Source organism: Nicotiana tomentosiformis, chromosome 7, assembly GCF_000390325.3.
Source record: "Nicotiana tomentosiformis chromosome 7, ASM39032v3, whole genome shotgun sequence".
Taxonomy (NCBI): domain Eukaryota; kingdom Viridiplantae; phylum Streptophyta; class Magnoliopsida; order Solanales; family Solanaceae; genus Nicotiana; species Nicotiana tomentosiformis.
This window is the reverse complement of record NC_090818.1, coordinates 120,915,025-120,934,979: the sequence shown is the minus strand read 5'-3', so window position 1 is coordinate 120,934,979 and position 19,955 is coordinate 120,915,025. Positions and strand designations below refer to the sequence as shown.

The following is a 19,955-nucleotide window of genomic DNA, read 5'->3' as shown; positions in this document are numbered from 1 at the left end:
CCCATTCTGCATTCACGCAGGGTCCAGGGAAGGGCTGCACCTCTAGAGGTGTGATGTAGATAGCCTACCCTAATGCAAATATTATTGGTTGCTTTCACGGCTCGAACCCGTAACCTAGGTCACACGAAAAAAACTTTACCGTTGTTCCAAGCTCCCGTCAAAAAAAAATCCTAAACAAACAACCAAAAAGTACTAGTGCCTAGAAAAAGCTCTCACAATCAAAACAATTTTGGGTCCAACCCAACACCAACAAAAGGCCCACTCAGATGTTGACCCACCACCAAAAGTAACAAATTAAACCTGGAGCCCAACCTTATTAACTCTTAACCCCTGGTTCTCACCTAAATTACATTCAAGGCCACTAGTTTTCAGGTGACGGTCGCGTTGCTTTCCGCGCGTAACAGAATCACGTTCTGTTTTTTTTTTTTTTTTCTATATTCACAACATTAAATTTTCGTAAATTAACTCCTTTGAACACATGCAAATAGGAAAAGTCATACTTCATTTAATATATATAAATTGAACATGAATTTGCCTTTTCACGGAAATTAAAATTGAAATTGCATAATTTTGACGTTTATCGTTCACTATTCACTTGATTGTATTCGTAATTTATTGGCATAATACATAAATAGATCCCCAAACTTGCTCTCAGCTGACAAGTACACCTCAATTTGTCTTTCACTTTAGAGTTGAACACTCCTACTTATAAAATAATCATCTAGACACCTTTAAATTTATGTGTCACGTCAGTATCACGTAAGGGTATTTAACGGGTGGGCCGAGCCGGGTTGGAAAAAAAGGTGACCGTCCGGTTTCCAATCCGGACCGGTTATGGATTTTTCAATACCGGGCTTAACGGGTCCGGGTTCATCCGGGTAAAAAATGAACCGGAAGGGTTACGGGTCCAAGGAGCCGGGCCGGGTTAGTGTTATTTTTTTTTTGTATTTTGTATAACTATCGTAATTTATATTAATATAAAGTAAAAATATAAAACAAAAAAATGATCTTATAAAAAGAGTGTTTGAATAAAAGGGTGCAAAGACTTTAAAATTTTTATATTTGAAATATTGAATATTTCATTAAGAATTTAAGATAACAGAATACAATGAAGATGAAAAAAAATTACACTTATAATTTGTAAGTGCTTTTTTTTTTAATTTTAAACTTACAAATTGAAGTTTACATTAAAAATAATAATAATAATAATAATAGCCGTTGAACAGGTCCGGGCCGATTAACCGATTTAACAGTAATTTTTGTTGACCGAGTTTAACCGATCCGGTTAACCGAATTTTATTTTATAAATGGAGCAACCCCTAATCCCCAGACCCGGGCCGGTCCGAGTTTTAACCGATCGGAAAACGGATCAACTCGGCCCGTTTGACAGATATAGTATCACGTCAAAATTTGCGTTTATGTGTTCCACTTTATACAAGTTGAGATGCTCACTTGTGCATACGCAAAATTAGGGGACAAATTAAAAAAATTAGCTTTGGTATTGTACTTGTAGCAGTTGAGAAGTCACTTATTAACCAAGTGAAAGAAAAGAATAACTGCGCGCATAACGTTGTCCTGACTCTTCAGCTACCCGTTTTCCCTCTCTCTCCATAACCTATACATACATATCCATTTTCTCTCACTAAATATGTGTACATATAGAGAGAGAGAGGAAAAAAAAGTAGTGAATGATGCTATAAGCATTCACAATACTTTTACTGTCCCTCTTCTCTCTCTCTGTTTCACATTGTAGTTACTGTTACATAGTAGTAGTACTTTCTTTGTGAAGCTTTTAGAGAGAGAAAGTACATATTTTTTGTATCGGAGGATCTTCTAGAGAGAGAAAGTTGAGAAAAGGAGTCGTTGGAGAGTTAGCCGATGGCGACTACGGGGCAGAGTAATAGCAGTTACGATCTGTCATTTAAGATATTGTTGATCGGAGATTCTGGAGTAGGTAAAAGTAGCTTGCTTGTTAGCTTCATTTCTAATGCCGTCGACGATCTCGCCCCTACCATTGGTATTATATTACTACTCTCTTTTATTCTTTTTATTTTCTCGTTTTTTCAGCTACATACTGTTGTGAAAAAATTGTGTACTGTATTTTTAAAAAAAATAAGCTTTTGGTTGATCCTTTAATTTGGATTTTGGACATTATTTGCTCGGAATTTTGAATCCGGAATTGATGAACTAGTCAGATAAATCACTGTTGACTGCTGTTGTTTCAAGTTATATATTTAACTCAGCAGCTTTTTTTTTTTCTTTCGTATTGATTAAAGTTTTTTTAAAAAAAATTATCAGATTAGTTATAATTTTAATCAAAGAAGTTTACTTGATCCTTTGATTTGGAATTTGGAACTTATTAGCTCGGAATTCTGAATGTGAAATCTGTGAACTAGTTTAACTCTAGCTAAACTTTGTATGATTTATGCAAGTTATTTTCGTTGATTCTCAGATTTATCACCACTTAACGCTGCGATTTTCAAGTTTTATATACAAATCAGCAGCTGTGTTTTCTTTTTAACGTTGTGTTAACGTTGTTCCTTAATGTTGAGGATTCTTCTTAGCAGTTGTTTTGAGCTTTTTACTTAAACTGCAAGAGAATCATTATTTAGATCCTAGCTCCGGATCCAAACTCATCTTACACATGTTATTCACCACCACCACCACCAACAACAACAACAACTACTACATCTCAGTCTTAAACAATTTCGAGTTGGGTATATGGATCGTCATTGACCATGTTTCGCCATCTAAAATCATCTCAAGCCAACATTGTATAGTATAAGAATAAAAATGGAAAGTATGTTCTCGATATCTCCTATTGGCATACGAATCTCTAACATGGTTAAAAGACTCCTAGAAAGCATAGTACCTAAAATAAGTATTAACATGACAAAAACATGTATCTCAATTAATTGGTATGGCCTATATATATATAAATAAACATGTTATTCACCAAAACTAGAAAAAAATAGTTTATATTTAGTAAGAAACAGAACAAGGTCTCTTTGCCTCCTGAATCCTGATAATAAATTTATCTGAAATGCACTATTGTCGGAATATTATGTTACTCTGATTTGTTTCTTAGAGTACCATAAAGACAGAGGAAATGAGAATAAATAGAAAGAAGACAATTATTAGGAGTGTGAAAAACACCGAAGATTGGAGCTTCCTATCATGTTGAGGAAGACCCTCGAACTAAGGGTTCGGTTAGTAGAAGCGACGACTTTGTCTCCATGCACTAGACTGTCCTTTAACATAAAATTGTTTTTGAGCCCCATTTTGCCACATTGTGTCAGGTGATGAGTTGAGCTGATTTCCTTATTAACAATCAATTTTAGTTTTGTATCAGATCACTAATGCTTCTGTTATGATAAATATGCAGATATCATTCTGCTATATTTTTAGATCGCCTTAACTGATCTGATATGTCTTTTAGAAATACAGCATCTTAAGTTGTTTATTCATAGCAACATAGAGTAGAATTCCTTCCTGTCAGCATCTTGATTCAGGAGAATGCTCCAACTGGCAAAAGGATGTAAGATGAAAAGAATGAGGGAAGAAGAGCAAGCAAGAAATGTAGCTTTATAGTGTTCAATTTTTTCCTTTCCCTCATCTCTCTCTCTCTTAACTGATATAGTAACATCTTTTTCAAGTTATCGAGTAGCTTTTCATATGATGGTTGATCTCTGATATAATTTCCCATTGACTTGCTAATCCTTGTCTGATGAATAGGTGTTGATTTTAAGATTAAGACGCTCACTGTTGGTGGGAAAAGACTGAAGCTTACCATTTGGGACACAGGTAAGAACCAAAATAAGTGTCTCGACTCTAGATTTAGTTTGCTGTATTATATGCTGCCAAAGCCTTAGCTGTGGTCATCATTCACAAAATGCATAATCTGTAGGTTCAGATGAAATCTGCAGTAAAACTTTCAAACTACATAAATTAGGAATCTTTGATATTAAAGCTTAATATCCTAGCTGTTGGAGTTCTACAATGTTTGTGACCATTTAAATCAATATTCCTTACCACTGGGAATATGGCATTTCATGTTACATAGATGACACGTGATTAAACCAAGTCTAGTTAGGAAAAGTGTATTTGATTTGCGTGATCAAGTACGTGAAACAGTTGTATAAAATTAAAACAGCTTCACTTAAATCTCTTTGTGCAATGGTGGATTGATGTGCTTAATACAAACTTAATCTACATGATGATTAGTTGGTTTCACAGAAGATGTGCTAATTAGTTTTTCACCTGCATTTGAGATGCATGACTTGTAAAGAAAAAATGGAATTGTGGTCTAACCCCAAAAGCTAGCTCATGAGGTAAAGAGTGTCCAAGATCATTTAAGGAGACTATAATCCATCCCCTCATCCATATGTGACACTCTAACCCTCCCTGCACGCCAAAAGATCTAGAGCGTGGATAATATAACATGGGAGCCAAATATTGAAAAACACAACAATGGGTAAGAGTGACACTTCGACCATGTTTAGAAAAAATAAATCTTGTATATTAACTTAATCCAAATGTTAGCTCACTAGGTGAGGATTATCTAAGATTATATAAGGAGGCAATGATTTGTTTCCCCTTTCAATGTGGGACATTGTAACATGACTACCATTAAACTTTCTAAGAAGGAACAATAAGGTTAATATGTTAAAATTGCATAACGTTGAATCAAGAGTACAGTGAGAAGTGCCTAAGGCTTTTCTTGAAGATCAAGAGTTGCGGAATTCAAAATTCTGCCGAAACTACTTAAATCAGTTTTTTCATTGTTAAAACTTTTACAGTTGTTCTACTCCAACATAAATCATCTCTCCCAAGAAACTTTATAATGGTTTTTATTTTACTTAGATCCAATGAAAAGTTGTAATTATACATATCATGTTTCCTACAGCTGGACAGGAGAGGTTCAGGACACTGACAAGCTCCTATTACAGAGGTGCTCAGGGGATCATTCTTGGTAAGTACTTTTATGTACTTTTTATGTAGTTTCCAAATATGTAACTTTTATTTTAAAAAATTTAATAAATCTGTGCCGGAATTCACTCCAAAAATTAAGTACTTCGACTCTCGTACTTTGAAGTTTGAACCTTGCCACATGAAGTGGAATGGAAGGAGCAAGTGAATTGATGCATTTTCATATCTTGCAAGAGAAGATACATTCATTGTTGATAATGCATCTATGAGTTAGCTATGGTTGGACTTTTGTTATTACATCATTCAACTTCATAGCAGTTTAACGCCATTCTGCTTTTTCCATCATGATAGAACAACGCATAATTAAGGGTCACTTGTAATAGCAATCTATAAATGTTAGCATCTGCTATAGTTGTCAAGGTTGGAATATACTGATGCAATTTTCTTTCAGGGATTACATTTGACATTCATTCATTTGCTTTTTATGTTTTGTGGGCTTTACATTTATAGCCACATTCATACTTTTTCTTTTGATAAGCCGTTTCCATTAGTCAATCGTTCACAACTTTTATTTGTGATCCATCAGCCACATTCATATTTGTTTATGGCATGTTCAAGAGTTAAATAGTTTTTCTTGATAATACTGGTGAAAGTTCACAATTTTTTTTTTCCTAAGCTTCTTCTCTTAGATAATGTCAATCTAAGCGCTATCCATTCTTGTAAATGACATGCTACAGTATGAAACTTTGATCAGATCTTGATGGAAATTGACAAGCACACTTAAGTTGAACATTTTGATTTTAAAAAAGGGCAGTCTAGTGCACTAAGCTCTCGTTACACACGGAATCCGGGAAGGGCTAGACCTATTGGGTCTATTGTTTGCAGCTTTACCTTTACATTTATTTAAGTGTTGCTTCCACGGCTTGAATCCCTGAACTTTTGATCACACAACGTCAACTTTTACCGCTCTGCCAAAGCTCCTTTTCATTGAACAGTTTGATTAAACCTCCAATGAATCTGCTTCCAATGATAAATTTCCATGATACACTATCTTCTGTAGTCTTTTTCTGGTTGCTGTAGTTCTATCTGCCTAGAATAGTAACCAAGCATCCCAATCTGTTGTTTTTATGACAACACTGTAGAACTTCCTTGTGATATTTTTGCTGACTATTGCCTCAGTCCCTTCTGACTGGCCCTCTGCAGAGCAACGAACTGCAAATATTTGATAACATCCGGGTTGATAGGGTTTGTCTATATTTCTATCTTTGACAGCTCTCCGATCTCCATTAATTGAATAAGGTTTGTAGGTTGACTGGTCGCAAATGTTCAAATTCAAAAAGGCGTCCATGTAGTGTTCCTTTATAAAAAGCATTTATCTGTGCTTTCTTTGTTGACATATTGCTACAGTCCTTGTAGATGCTTTGTCTCCTCCAGATTCTTAAATGCATTTCTAACTATTATGTTTACAATTGCTTTTTTAAATTTTGTTTACAGTCTATGATGTAACAAGAAGAGAGACCTTCACAAACCTGTCTGATGTGTGGGCAAAAGAGGTGGAGTTGTATAGTAATAATCAGGATTGCGTAAAGATGCTGGTCGGAAATAAAGTTGACAAAGTATGTTCTTCGCAAAAGTTAATGTGCTTGTGTGTGTCTCTCTCTTCTAACTTTTTTTTCCTGATAAGTGCTCTCTTCATTTTTGCTTCTTGAATGTTTGGAGATATTATTTCAAGGAAAAAACAAGTAAATTAAGATGTTGATATCACCTCTTCAAATGCAGTATACTTTATCTTGTTGTGGAGTTTGGGATCTGGGAACTTGCATAATGCTTATAACAAGAAATGAAAACTATGATTAGGGGATTTTCTTTCTGCCTTTGCAAATAGTGGTATTGCAGCTGCAACAATTTAATATGTTAAAGCAAATAATGAAGCTATGTGTGACCTCAATATAAAGGGGTTCGAAAAAAAAGATAAAGAATACGTGTCCTAAATATAAGAGGGAACAATATCAAGAAGGATACTCATAAATCATAACAAGTCAGGTGCAATGAGTTCCAGAGTTAGAGGGTGACTTTGGGTAACTCTTTGAGAATATATGCTTCAGGAAATGTATTATCCATCTTACTTTGTCGTATTCTGTTTATCATCCACATTTCCTTTACCAGTAGGGTCATTAGGCTTCCTGGTTGCAGCTTTTGCTTTATGCGGGAACATCTGTTAACATTTATCTTTATTTCTCTTCATAAAAACATTTATCTTTATTTTCTTTAGCATGTATGTTAAAGTTGCAGTCCATTAATTGATGCATGAATAAATTCTACATGAGGTTTGTAAACCAACTATATTCTTACTTTGCTATTGGGTTATCAGGAATCTGAGAGAGCTGTGACCAGGGAAGAAGGCATTGCCCTAGCAAAGGAGCTTGGAAGTCTGTTTCTTGAATGTAGTGCTAAAACTCGAGAAAATGTGCAACACTGCTTTGAAGAGCTTGCCTTAAAGGTAAATTATACATTCATGACTACTCTGTCGGTTTCACTAGACATGTTGTCAAAGTTAGTCTTATGCAAAGTAACATGGTCCGGTGGTTAATCTTTTTTTATTGGTAAAAAGGGAAAAGAAAAAGCAGCCGATCATGTTACTTTGCATATGATGCTGGTTGTTAATATAACATTATTTTGTAGATGCATCTAGTTGACCTTTTTAGATCAAAAACCTTCATAACATATTATCCTGATGGTGGTATCTGGCAGCAGCTTTTACTTTCATTGTTTTTGGCGTAAGATTTCCCAAGCACATCTACTTTATGCTGTACGTGAAATCTGTCTTGCTTCCAATCGTAATTTACATTTATATTTCCCCTTGTTTGATGCATAAGGGACAATGTATTGCCTTTATAATATCAGTCAGTAGATAAGTGCAATTCCGAAGGTACATCATCCCTTAGGTACTGAGAGTATTACTCTTCGACTCTCAAGATCAAGAAACATTACAGCCAATTGTTTCTTACCTGGTTGACTTAAACTCCTTGACTTTCAAGATTGAGAAACATCGCAGTCCAGCAGTTCTGGTCTGGTTGATTTAAAACCGATTCTTTTGCTCAACTCACATCTCTTAGGGATTAACTTTTTGATTGATTTTCTAACTAGAATACTGTATTCAGATAATGGAGGTACCTAGTCTACTGGAAGAAGGATCCACTGTAGGCAAGAGAAATATCTTGAAACAGAAACAAGAACAGAATACACAACTGGGTGGTGGTTGCTGCTCATGAAACTCTTCAAAATAGGACCAAAAAAAATGACAGACATCAAAACTGTGAACTAGATGGAGCTGAAAAGTCACAGTTAATCAAATATGTATATGATGTTTTCTTTTCTCCTTGCTGTTGTTATCCTGCTGCTTTGAAAATGGTTTAGAAGTCTAATGTAAAGTAATTGGTCGATTTGGTTATTGGCCAATGTTCTTGTTAATATTTGCCAGATTGCTGTCAAATTGGGCGTGTTTCATAATTTTATGTGCATTTCATCACTAATTATCTTTGAGAATCAGCATATAACATTGCACTATCCACTCTATGTTTTTCCTTTTCTTTGTACATCTCCAATACGATGCAATATCAGAATGTTTAAAAGATACTTGAGATTTGCAAACCAAGATCTGCTCAGGGTCTAACTCGATCTCCCCCAGTATTAAGTCAACTGTCCAAGACCTTATGGTTAAAACTAGAATAAGTTCTTGCGGAAATATAAATCCCAACTAGTTATAGAATTTAAAGTAAAAGGAAAACTGCTCTAAGAGAAATAGCCAAACACATTTGGGTTTTCTAAACATTTTAGAGATGCTTATGGGACATTTAAGAAAATGGGATCTTCTAAGTGAGAAGAGTTAAATGAAATTTTGATTTCCACAAAATTGGTTGCTGTTGTAGATGTATGTACTGATACTCAAAATTCTGACTGCAAAAATATTCCTATGAGACTGGGGAGTGTGTGTGCGGGGGGAGCACCAGACCTCCTGCACAGACTGCTCAACTCAGATTAGAAATGTACCGCCTATTATATCATTCTAGTTGATAAATCATTGACAACCACTTCAAAACATGAAAATTTCTCACCCTGCAATCTCATTTTATGGTGTATTGCAACTTTCAGGAGCACTTTTGTCACCTATTGCTACATACTTTACAAGTTCCAAAGAGGAAGTTCCGACAAAATCTTGGTACTTATAAAACAGGGTAAACATATTGGTGAAAGCCAAGTGCCCCAATTTTCTGTACGAAGGCCTAACGGCCAAGTTCAGCATTTATAGCTTCTTGTAAGATTCTGCAAACTTCACTTTCAGGCTCAACAAGCTCAGAAGGCATCTGCAATAATCACATGTCAAACAAGCCATATTGAATTAATCAGACATAAAAAAGAATCATTTAATTGATAATTTCAATTTATATAAATGCCGTGTTAGCTGCTAACCCTTCCATATAAATTTCTCGTCATAGCAGAAGCACCAGAAGCTAACAATAATTTGATAACATCTACATGTTCACCTCTGGCAGCATGATGGAGAGGCTACCAAAATTAAACAAAACCAATCAGTACAAGATGCTGTAAGAAATATAATTGAAGAGCTATTTAACTACCGCAGCTATTTTATTTTTCAATTTCCAAGATTTAGGTCAACAAAAATTGAAATTTTGCATAATGAAATTTTAGTAGAGATGCCTCACCGCATCACCTTCTTCATCAAAGGACTCCATCATCCTCTTCACACATTCAGGGTCAGGGGCACCGTTTATTAGCAGACGGACTATTTCCGTGTATCCTGTTAAAAAGTCAAGCATTCAGAAAGTAAGCAATGCGAGCCTATGCTTTCCATTTTTACTGAACCAACACTATACCGTTAGCCCACTTACTTCCTAGAAAGGCTTGGGTTAAGGCAGTTGGTTTACTTGCTGCCTGACAAAATAGGTCACAACTTAGGGGTGGCAAACGGGCTGGTCGGGTCGGATATGGGACGGGTCAAAAGCGGGCAATGAAAAACGGATAAATTATCCGACCCGACCCATATTAATACGGATAAAAAACGGGTTAACCGACAAATAATATGAGTCCATGACTTCTTGAATAAGATCACTTTTGGGAGAATTCCTAATCTCCCAAACTTGAGGAACCCCCAATTTGAGGCTTTATAAATGTAAAAGTTAAACCCATTGGTTATCCATATTCTAAATGGATAATATGGTTCTTATCCATATTTGACCCGTTTCTAAAAGGTTCATTATCCAACCCATTTTTAGTGGATAATATGGGTGGTTAACTATTTTCTTTTAACCATTTTGCCACCACTATCACAGCTTAAGATTAATTGAGTGCTTAATTTACTAGTTTATTAATCATAGAATTCAAGTGTACCATCTCTTCAAGGTAAAAAGATTAATATAGTTCACGGATATGACAGTTTAGGGATTGGAACTTGCAACCATATGTATACCTCCAGCACAAGCATCATGCAACGGAAGTGCTCCATCTTCATCCTTAGCCTCCACAGAAGCTCCCCTCTCTAACAGTAGCTGGGTAGAAATACAAAATTATATTAGTTTTAGTCCAAAACATGATACTGAAATCAAGACCAGCAGATCCATCAAAATGAGATAACGTCTGCCACAGGGACGATTGAGCATAGCTGAGTGGACCAACCTCCACACAAGCCAGATGGCCATACAGACAAGTTAGATGAAGAGCAGTGTCCCCATCTTCTAGAGGTTCGTCAATGTTCCCGTTAAAATTATCTGCAGCAATCCATCAAGTGTGTAATACATGAGTATGACACAGACATGGATAACAAGGTAGTAGGTACATAGAACAACTCATATTTTGATAGGTAAGATAACACAGAACAGCTTAGTTACTTCTCTCAAAAGACAGGGGTGACTAGAAACCCACCATAAATAACAAGCACAAAAATCAATTTTATTAGATAAGGCGAGAGATGAAATAAGAATGATATTCCAACCTCTCCCACCCCACCCCCACCCACCCCTCATTTTTATTTTGATAAAGAGAATGATGGTTTAACCCTTCATGCATAAAAGTAGTCACAAATATGCACCCAAGGATATGACTTGGTGGTTAATGAAGTGGGTGGAGGTTCAAATCCCAGTGGAGACAAAAAACACTAGGAGATTTCTTCACATCTGCCTAAGACTTAGTGGGCGGAGTTACCTGGTACCTATGCTGGTGGATAATAGCAGGTACTCAGTGGAATAATCGAAGTGTGCGCAAGTTGATCCGGACCCAACCGTCAAACAAAAAAGTAGTCACAAGTTGCATTACGATTCAAAAGTTCGATTTTCCAAAATTTTTAGGTAAGTCACTAGGACCTCTGCTAATACCCTTGCGCGTAACCTAACTCAAGAAAATGAGAGAAATAGATGATAGTTTGAGAAAATTCTTGCCCCCGTGGAGGGTGCTGATGGATCATCATTATGGTGGGAGGTAGTGTTACTTCTCTCCTAAGTGGGTGGATTGTTTTGGTCGACAATGCACTCAAAAAGTACAGGAGAGGTCTGACCGGGTGACTTTGTATCTCCCTCCCTCCACCGCCCCTACTTTGTTGTGCGGGCACGCACTTAGCTGTATTCAAGCTTTAATTAATCTATTATTTCTCACATCATCCTTGGAATCGCATCAGAGTAGGGTATTGTAATCCGATTTAGCTGAATGAATTTGACAACTAGGTGAATCGCCATTCCCTCCCTGCGTTTTTAAATAGGCACTGACTTTGTCATGTTTCAGCTTAAATCATCCTTGACATGGATGGCAGGGTTCACTAAACCAACCTTGTCTGAGGGATCTCAGAGATTCAGACAACATGGTGAATCTCTTCGAGACCAACCTCTACGACACAGCCAATATTCATACTTGTTTGTATGACATCCCTTCATCTCAACCACCAAGCCACATACCCAAGAAACTTTATTTTTTTCTCTGAAACAATAGGAACTTTCAATTCTGAGCTCTACGTCATAATAATCAGGTATGAAATTCCATGAGGATTTTAAAGGCATCCTGCATTTGTCCTTACAAATGCCAAGGAACAACCACACAAACACGTGCTCTATCTCACCCATTTATCAACATGGTGTCTGTGCCTGTGTTGTTCAATTGTGTAAGACATAGCAACAAGTAACAAGGGATACAATGGCCATTGCTGGACATGCTTGGAAATCATGCGAAGCAATCATCAGTGCCATGAGACTGAAATCTCACATTTGGTAGTTGGTATTGAATTCTCTTCCATTTCTTTCATTTATAGCTCTTGTTATTCTCAATCTGAAAGTTCAATATTTTATTACTCCCACCCCGCACCCCGTATCAATGGTAGTTCCTCACAAACCCTAGGGAGACTCAAACTCCTGACTTACTGGTTGGAAGTGGAGTAGTCTTGCTAATTGAGCCAACTCAATGTTTCTTTTGGAAGAAAATTCACTCATACTACCTTCATTGGGATCAAGAACAACCAATTTTACCTAAAATGGCTCCAAAAGTAGAAAAAGGTACAATCTTTTTGTTTTGTTAATGAAAGGTAAAGGAAAATACATGGACTAGGTCTCATTATTTGAACATTCAACTAACAAATCCATGTCTTTCGTTTTTTCCCCCATAAATGAACCAATTATATTTGACCTACCTAGGGCAAGGCGAAAGGCGTTGATTTCACCGCGTTCGGCGGCGTTGAAAAGTTCACGGAGGTGAAGAGGGATGTGAGAGTCGGAGGGGTCCTCCTCCAACTCCAATTCCTCCTCTTCGAACAAACCGCCTTCGTCTTCTTCTTCCCCCATCATTCCGTTACGTCCCCTTTGCACTGCCATTTTTATTTCTCTCTCTTCTCCTCTTTGTGTTCTGATTTTGTGGACTCCAAAACCCTGCTACTTTGCTCCCTTAAACCCCTGCGCCCTGCCTATATATGATTTTATTTCTAAAAACAATAAAAATAGATATGCCTCAAAGCGTAAACTAAAAATGCGTAATTTTGTGATTGATTAATTTGTCTCTTCTTATGAATATGATTATTTGTTATAATTTGGTTCGGTTTATTATTCAACTTTAAAATTTTTAGAGAAATTTTAATATCAAATTAATTAAAGAAAATAGGTTCAAATATTTTCATGAACTATCCGACATTTATAAATTTTGCCACTCATTGTACTTGTGGTCCATTTATACCTTTGTTTTTAGAAAATTGGCTCGTATTTAACACTATCATTTAGGGGTGTACATAAGTCGAGTTGATTCAGATTTTTCAATTACCAAAACCAAATCAATGGTGTTGGCTTTTTACATCTATAAATCAAACAAATAAAGTTAGATTTTTCAATCTCGATTTTTGTTTTCGGGTTTTCGATTTTTTCCGGTAAAGTCTTCATAGTGTAAATATGTAATTTGTGCTCCAAATATTTCTTTAGTTCTAGTAAGATACAACTATATAATATATTTTTTAAGAAAATAATACAATAATATGAGATAAGTCATAGCATTATACTAAAGAGAGCTGCAATTTGACCACACTCATAATGGCCCAACAATGGCCACACCCGTGAAATACCCTTAAAACCCTTGATTTCATATTTAGCTTAACATTCATTATTTCCCTCCAAAATATTTCCCTCCAAAATATTTCCCTCCCAAACAAACTAATAACTATTGATAATCCCAAAATATTGATCTCATAAAATCATCATTTTCTCATGGGAAGATCAAAAGCCTTCGTATGTATATGTATACTGCTATGTTTTTTTTAAAATAAAATTTATACGGATGGGAAGATCAAAAAACTTCGTATGTATACATATATTATTTTTCGAAAATTTATACGGTATATAAATTCGAGTAACCTTGTTATACCATACACATATGATAAGAGAGCTTTCATTAAACACATAATTCACCACCCTTCCCTTAATCTAAACATGAATGCTAACAAGAAACTAGTTTGGAGCCATTAAACTTGAATAACAACCTAGAAACTAGGTCAAAGCAACTAAGGAATGCATTACACATATCTTGAGGGTTGAATTCGGACGACAGTTTGATGAATGAAGATGAGTGGGTAAACATTGATTCATACATCAACTTCAATGATGGAGAAGATCATGTTGACGATGTTGTTGTTGCTGCTGCTGATGATGATGATGACGACGATGACGACAACCATTATTTAGAGGAAGGGGGAGAATGTGGAGAGGACAGGAAAATGTCTAATGAGTTCAATGAAGAAGATCTAGTAATATGTCCAATTATTGGAATGAGGTACAGTAATAAGGATGTTATGTTTGTTTTTTACAAAGAACATGCAAGATTATCAGGGTTTTGAATTGTCAAAAGAACATCAAACAAAAAGATGGTGATATTGTAAGGTATGTGCAATATGGTTGTGATAGGTCTAGGAAACCAAGGAATAAGGATGTTACCAAGAGGAGGAACTGCCATGCTAGAACAAATGGAATTTTGGAGGAGAATGGTTAATGGTGTATTTAAAGGTGGTTAAAAAGCATAATCATCAATTGAAACCAACATTATCCGATTGATGGCTGGACACAAGTCGCTTAGTAAGTCTCTAAAGAGAGCTCTTATAGCCAAAGATATTGATGTCTTAAGACCCTAAAAAAATATATGAGTCGCTGGAGTACTTGCTGGTGGCCCCGAAAATCAAGGTTGTACACCAAAGAACTATAGAAATTATATTTTGAAGAGTAGAAAGCTTTAACTGCAAGAAGGTGTAACGACCTGACCGATCGTTTCAAGTATTTGCACTTCGCTAGGTAGTTTGAGGGCATGAGTAGCTCCATATGATGTATTATGACTTATGTGAATCATCGGTTTTGGTTTTCAGGTTATTCGGAATCGATTTGGAAGAATGAACTTCATGATTGAAGCTTTAAGTTGGAAGAGTTGACCAAGTTTAACTTTTGTGTATTTGACCCCGGATCAGAGTTTTGATGGTTTTATTAGGTCCGGATGGTGATTTTGGACTTGGGCGTATTCCCGAATTTGCATTTGGATGTTTCTTGAAGGTTCTAGCGTTAATTGGCGAAAGTTGGCAATTTGGAGTTTTGGAATGTTCATAAGTTTGACCGGAAGTTGACTTTGATGATATTGGGTTTGAATTTTGGTTCCTGGAGTTGGAATATCTTCGTTATGTCATTTGAAACTTGTGTGCAAAATTTGAGGTCATTCCGAGTTGATTTGATATGGTTCGGCACGAGTTTTGAAAGTTGAAAGTTCAAAAGTTTATTAAGTTTGATTTGAGGTACGATTCACGGTTTTTATGTTGTTTGATATGATTTGAAGCTTCGAATAACTTCGTATCGTGTTTTAAGAATTTTTGGTATGATTGAATGGGGTCCTGAGGGGCTCAGGTGTGTTTTGGATCATTGGTTGAGAAACAAGTTAAGTTAATGATTTGGAGTTTGACCATGGTCAATATCGGGTCAAGATGACCTCTTTTCAGTATTTTGAGTGCACGAGCATGTTCGTAGCGTGTTTTATAATTGAAGAACATATAAGGTTTGTATGTGAGAGGTTCCGAATGAGTTTTGGGTGCTAAAATGAAAATTCTTCCGTTGCTGATTTTCTGGTGTAAAATAATTACGAAAATGTCATTTTTGTCTCTTAAATTTCTAGACTCCATTTAAAACTTCAAAATATCATATCTCCCTCATTTTAAGGCAAAATTGGGTGATTCAAAAGCCTAACTTAACTGCAATTTCACAAGAAATCTATTGGAGGCATCAAAAGCAACTTTAGGGATCGTTAGGCACACAAAATGAGGTAAAACAGCTGGACAAAAAATATTTAATATCGAGGGTTTATTCATTTGGTCATATTTTGAGTTGGGGAGCTCGGATTTGGGCAATGTTTGAGGCAATTTCCCCACATGAATTGGAGTAAGTGTTCTCTACTCGGTTTTGATTATATTTCGTGATTCTATCTTCGTTGTTGGTAATTGGATTATGAATTATAAAGAGAAAATTGAGGATTTTAGTCTAAAGTTTCATAGAGTGAGTTTTTGAGTTTGAACATCGATCGAGAGTCGGATTTGAGTGAAACTAGTATGGATGGACTCGTAATTGAATGGGTTATCAGATTTTTTTAAGTTTCATCAGGTTCCGAGGCGGTTTGGTTGATTTTGGGATTTTGATTAAAGATTCGACCTTTATCGATTGAGTTTGTTTCTTTTGGTATTATTTGATGTATTTGAGTTGCTTTTGGTTAGTTTCGAGCCGTTCGGAGGTCGATACGTGTAGGATGACATTTTGGAGTATCGTTTGGCTTGCTTGGTATTGAATTTGGCTTGTTCGAGGTAAGTAACACTTCTAAACTTGGAGCTGAGGGTATGAACCCTGATTATATGTGTTATGTGTTTGGTGTCTAGGTGGCGCACATGCTAGGTGACGGGCGTGTGGGCGTGCACCATATGAATTGTGACTCGGTTATTTCTGTGGTACTGTGTAGTTACCTAATCTTATTTGTATCTATGAAATCTCTGCGTGCTAGAGTAATTAAGATGTGATCTATGTTAGAAACTATGTCTAGGCTATATGCTTATCCTGTTGGGACCCGCTGAGGTCATTTATGTTGTTGAGTTATTTGCTTACATTGCAATTATATACTCAGTCATACCCATTCAGTTGCATATCATATCTCAGTCTTTGTTACCATTTATTGATATATCACATCATCATGTTGGGCTGATTTTCATGACATTGTGAGCCCGAGAGACTGGAGAGATTGATGACTGAGTGAGGCCAAGGGACTGATGGTGAGGATTTATGATGGAATCGGGTTGCACGCCGCAACATGTTGTATTGATTTATTCTATGATTGGCTTGTTATAACGCTTGGGCTGAAGGAGCCCCTCCAAAGTCTGTACACACCCCTAGTGAGCGCAGGTACCTACTGAGTGCGAGTGCCGAACAATTGGGAGGATTGAGTGATTGTGAGGACTGAATGATTGGGAAGACTGAGTGAATTGATAATCTGAGAGTATGCATATGGTTTTATCATTGAGTTGCATTGCATTCGACATGCATACTTGACATACAAGCATAAAGATACATTTTCTTCATGTTGTACGACATTGCGTCATTCATGACTTCACATACACATTGAAATGTAGGCATAGAGATGTACTTTCCTCATACTATTTGAAAATGAAACATTTACTTGTTGAAAGTTTTGGAAAAAATCACGGTTTTACAAACGTACTCATATTTTGGTGATTTCGATAAAAGATTTGGGTTTTCACTGATATACTTGAAAAACATGCCTATTTTCCGTAACTGTGAACCAGCTAAATTATTTCATGTATCATCTTTATCATATTGCTATGAATTGTTGTTGGTTATTGGAGTTGGATCCTGACCCTTGTCCCAGCTCGTCACTACTTTCAACCTAAGGTTAGGTTTGTTACATATTGAGTACATGGGGTCGGTTGTACTCATACTACACTTCTGTACCTTGCGTACAGATGTTGGATGTTGATGTTGCTGTGATCGAGAGGAGCTAGATTTGAAGTCGTACCGCGTTCCGGTGGTAGCTGCCTCTTGTTCATGGTAGCCTTAGATTTATAAAAAAATAATTATGTACATTTCGAACAGATGATGTATTTATTCATGCAATCTTTGTAAATTATAATCTTAGAAACTCATGATTTGTACTACGAGTCCTTGGGAAATGTATAAGATTTAGATATTTTCTTTTATTTATTTGTCTTATTACATTTCATTGGAATTGGTTTATTGTCAATTGGCTTACCTAGCGGGTTGGGTTAGGTGCCATCACGACTAGTTGGATTTTGGGTCGTGACAAGTTGTTAGAGCTCTAGGTTTATAGGTTCTACGAGTCAGGAGCAAGTGTCTAGTAGAGTCTTGCGGATCGGTATGATAACGTCCATACCTATTTTCGAGAGGCTACATGGCATTTAATATAAACTTCCCATCTTTCTTTCCTTATCATGCGATATTGATTCAACTTGAAGCGTAACTCTTTGAATTTTTTCCACGCATTCGTATGCACACATGAGCGCTCGGTATCAGCTATGCATCGACGACTTGTGATTCCTTGGATGAGGTGCAAGATGTGATTTCTGTGTGCTGATGATGGGCCAGTCTGGATGACTTGAGGCCGGATTTTGACTGTAGCTCGAGCAAGGGGATTTCGGTTGTGTGAGCATGTTCTTTTGGACTTATAAGTCTGGTAGTGTCCCTATTAGTGGAATTTATGGCTCGATGAGTGATTGGATGGCAATATGATGAGTATGATGTGATTACGAGATGTGTTCGAAGGTGTCGAGAATAGTTTGCTTGAGATGTAAAAAGGACTATTGGGTGCTAGATTGCTATCTTGATGTGATGCATAGTCTCAAGTTATGAGTATGTTGAAAGATTTTTCATGTTGATTAATTGTGGAACGAAGTAAATTTTCATGTCTTGTTGATGAGTTTGGACTCAGGAAGATTAAGTGATTGCAAAGTAGTTATGGCTGTGAAAGGGTATAAAGAGATGTCATTTTGAGGCTAAGCAGGTAGCTTATAACCTACGAGGTAATCTACGGATGTGTGATTTTTATGATGTTGTGTGGAGGCGGTCTACCAGAATCCGCTGCTCTGGGGTACCGACGTCGGGAGTCTGTGCTCCTCGCCCGACCTAAGATGTGGCAGGAGCAAGAGGTATAAATCCTGCCTGAGCCAAGGTGCTAAACATGCTCAGAAACTGGGGTAGAGTCTCCTGGAGAGTTGGTATAGTAACAGCCATCTCAGGTTCCTGCCCTCCAACTGGAGCTACTGGTGGCTCCTCTGTGGTAGCTCGTGCGGGTACTCTTGCTGCACCACGTGGACGTCCTCGGCCTCTACCCCGTCCCCGACCTCTTATGGCTCTAGCAGGGGGCGCAAGTGTCTGATCGACCGATCCAGCTGTACGTGTCCTCACCATATGTGAGATATTAGAAAGACAGAAGTTTAGAGTCCGAAGTCAAAAATCTCGCACGATAAGGAATAAAAAAAAGTGAACTTTTCCTAACAATTCCATAGCCTCTCGAAGATAAGTACAGACGTCTCCGTACCGATCCGCGAGACTCTACTAAACCTACTTGTGACTCATAATACCTATGAACCTAGAACTCTGATACCAACTTGTCAAGACCCCAATTTCCTCCGTAGGATACCGTGATGGAACCTAGTCTCTAAGACTAGGTAAGCCTAACAACTTGCGGAATAAATGAATAATAAAGTGAACTCCAATCTCAACACATGCTATATAAATATAAATTTTCAAATCCATAATTTACAACTCTCAAAATCCGATGGAAATAAGTCACAAGTTTCTAAGAGCAAATACTAAGTGTCTCTATACATCTGAGTCTAAAGAAAATAAGGACAATAACACAGTCAGGATAGAGGGGGACTCTGAGGTCTGCGGGCGCTGGCAGATATAACTTGAAGTCTCCGCGTGCGGTCCAACTCACTGGTATCTGGTCTGGTGAGAAGAACCTGGATCTGCAAAAAAGATGTGTAGAAGTGTAGTATGAGTACACCACAATGGTACCTAGTAAGTGCCAAGCCTAACCTCGGTAGAGAGTAGTTACGAGGTCAGGTCAGGGCCCTACTGGTTTAAAAGAAAAGTAGGGCAGAAGATATAATAATATTTTGAAATGATAGAGAATTTAAACAATAAGAAGTTTGAGAAAATATCAGCACAGTAAATAGAGGTAAACAACAGGGGCACTCCCGAGGTACCGCCTCGTAGTCCCAAATGTATCTCCCGAGGTACCGCCTCGTATTTCCAAAGCAAATATACAAGACAGGGGGTGGGGGAATCTCCCGAGTAAACGCCTCGTAGTCCCAAAGTAAATATGAAGTACATGGGGATCTCCCGAGTAAACGTCTCGTAGTCCCAAAGTAAATATGCAGTACAAGGGGATCTCCCAAGGAACCGCCTTGTAGTCCCAAAGTAAATATGCAGTATAAGGGG

At 37.1% G+C, this 19,955-nt stretch overlaps 2 protein-coding genes across 2 annotated transcripts; one reads left to right on the top strand and one right to left on the bottom strand.

Annotated features, from left to right (window-relative positions):
• Window positions 1-1,599: 1,599 nt before the first annotated feature.
• LOC104112498 (ras-related protein RABC2a-like) lies at window positions 1,600-8,462 on the top strand. The gene is made up of 6 exons (XM_009622432.4): window positions 1,600-2,017; window positions 3,736-3,804; window positions 4,907-4,972; window positions 6,424-6,545; window positions 7,301-7,429; window positions 8,091-8,462. Exons 1-6 carry the CDS (start codon window positions 1,879-1,881, stop codon window positions 8,199-8,201), a joined length of 636 nt encoding a protein of 211 aa, XP_009620727.1. The 5' UTR covers window positions 1,600-1,878; the 3' UTR covers window positions 8,202-8,462.
• Window positions 8,463-8,965: 503 nt separating this feature from the next.
• On the bottom strand, window positions 8,966-12,875 carry LOC104112497 (uncharacterized). The gene is made up of 6 exons (XM_009622431.4): window positions 12,617-12,875; window positions 10,624-10,715; window positions 10,418-10,496; window positions 9,654-9,748; window positions 9,400-9,495; window positions 8,966-9,293 (listed from the first exon to the last, which is right to left on the bottom strand). The coding sequence occupies exons 1-6, from the start codon at window positions 12,795-12,797 to the stop codon at window positions 9,213-9,215; spliced, it is 624 nt and encodes a 207-aa protein (XP_009620726.1). The 5' UTR covers window positions 12,798-12,875; the 3' UTR covers window positions 8,966-9,212.
• Between the last annotated feature and the right edge of the window lie 7,080 nt (window positions 12,876-19,955).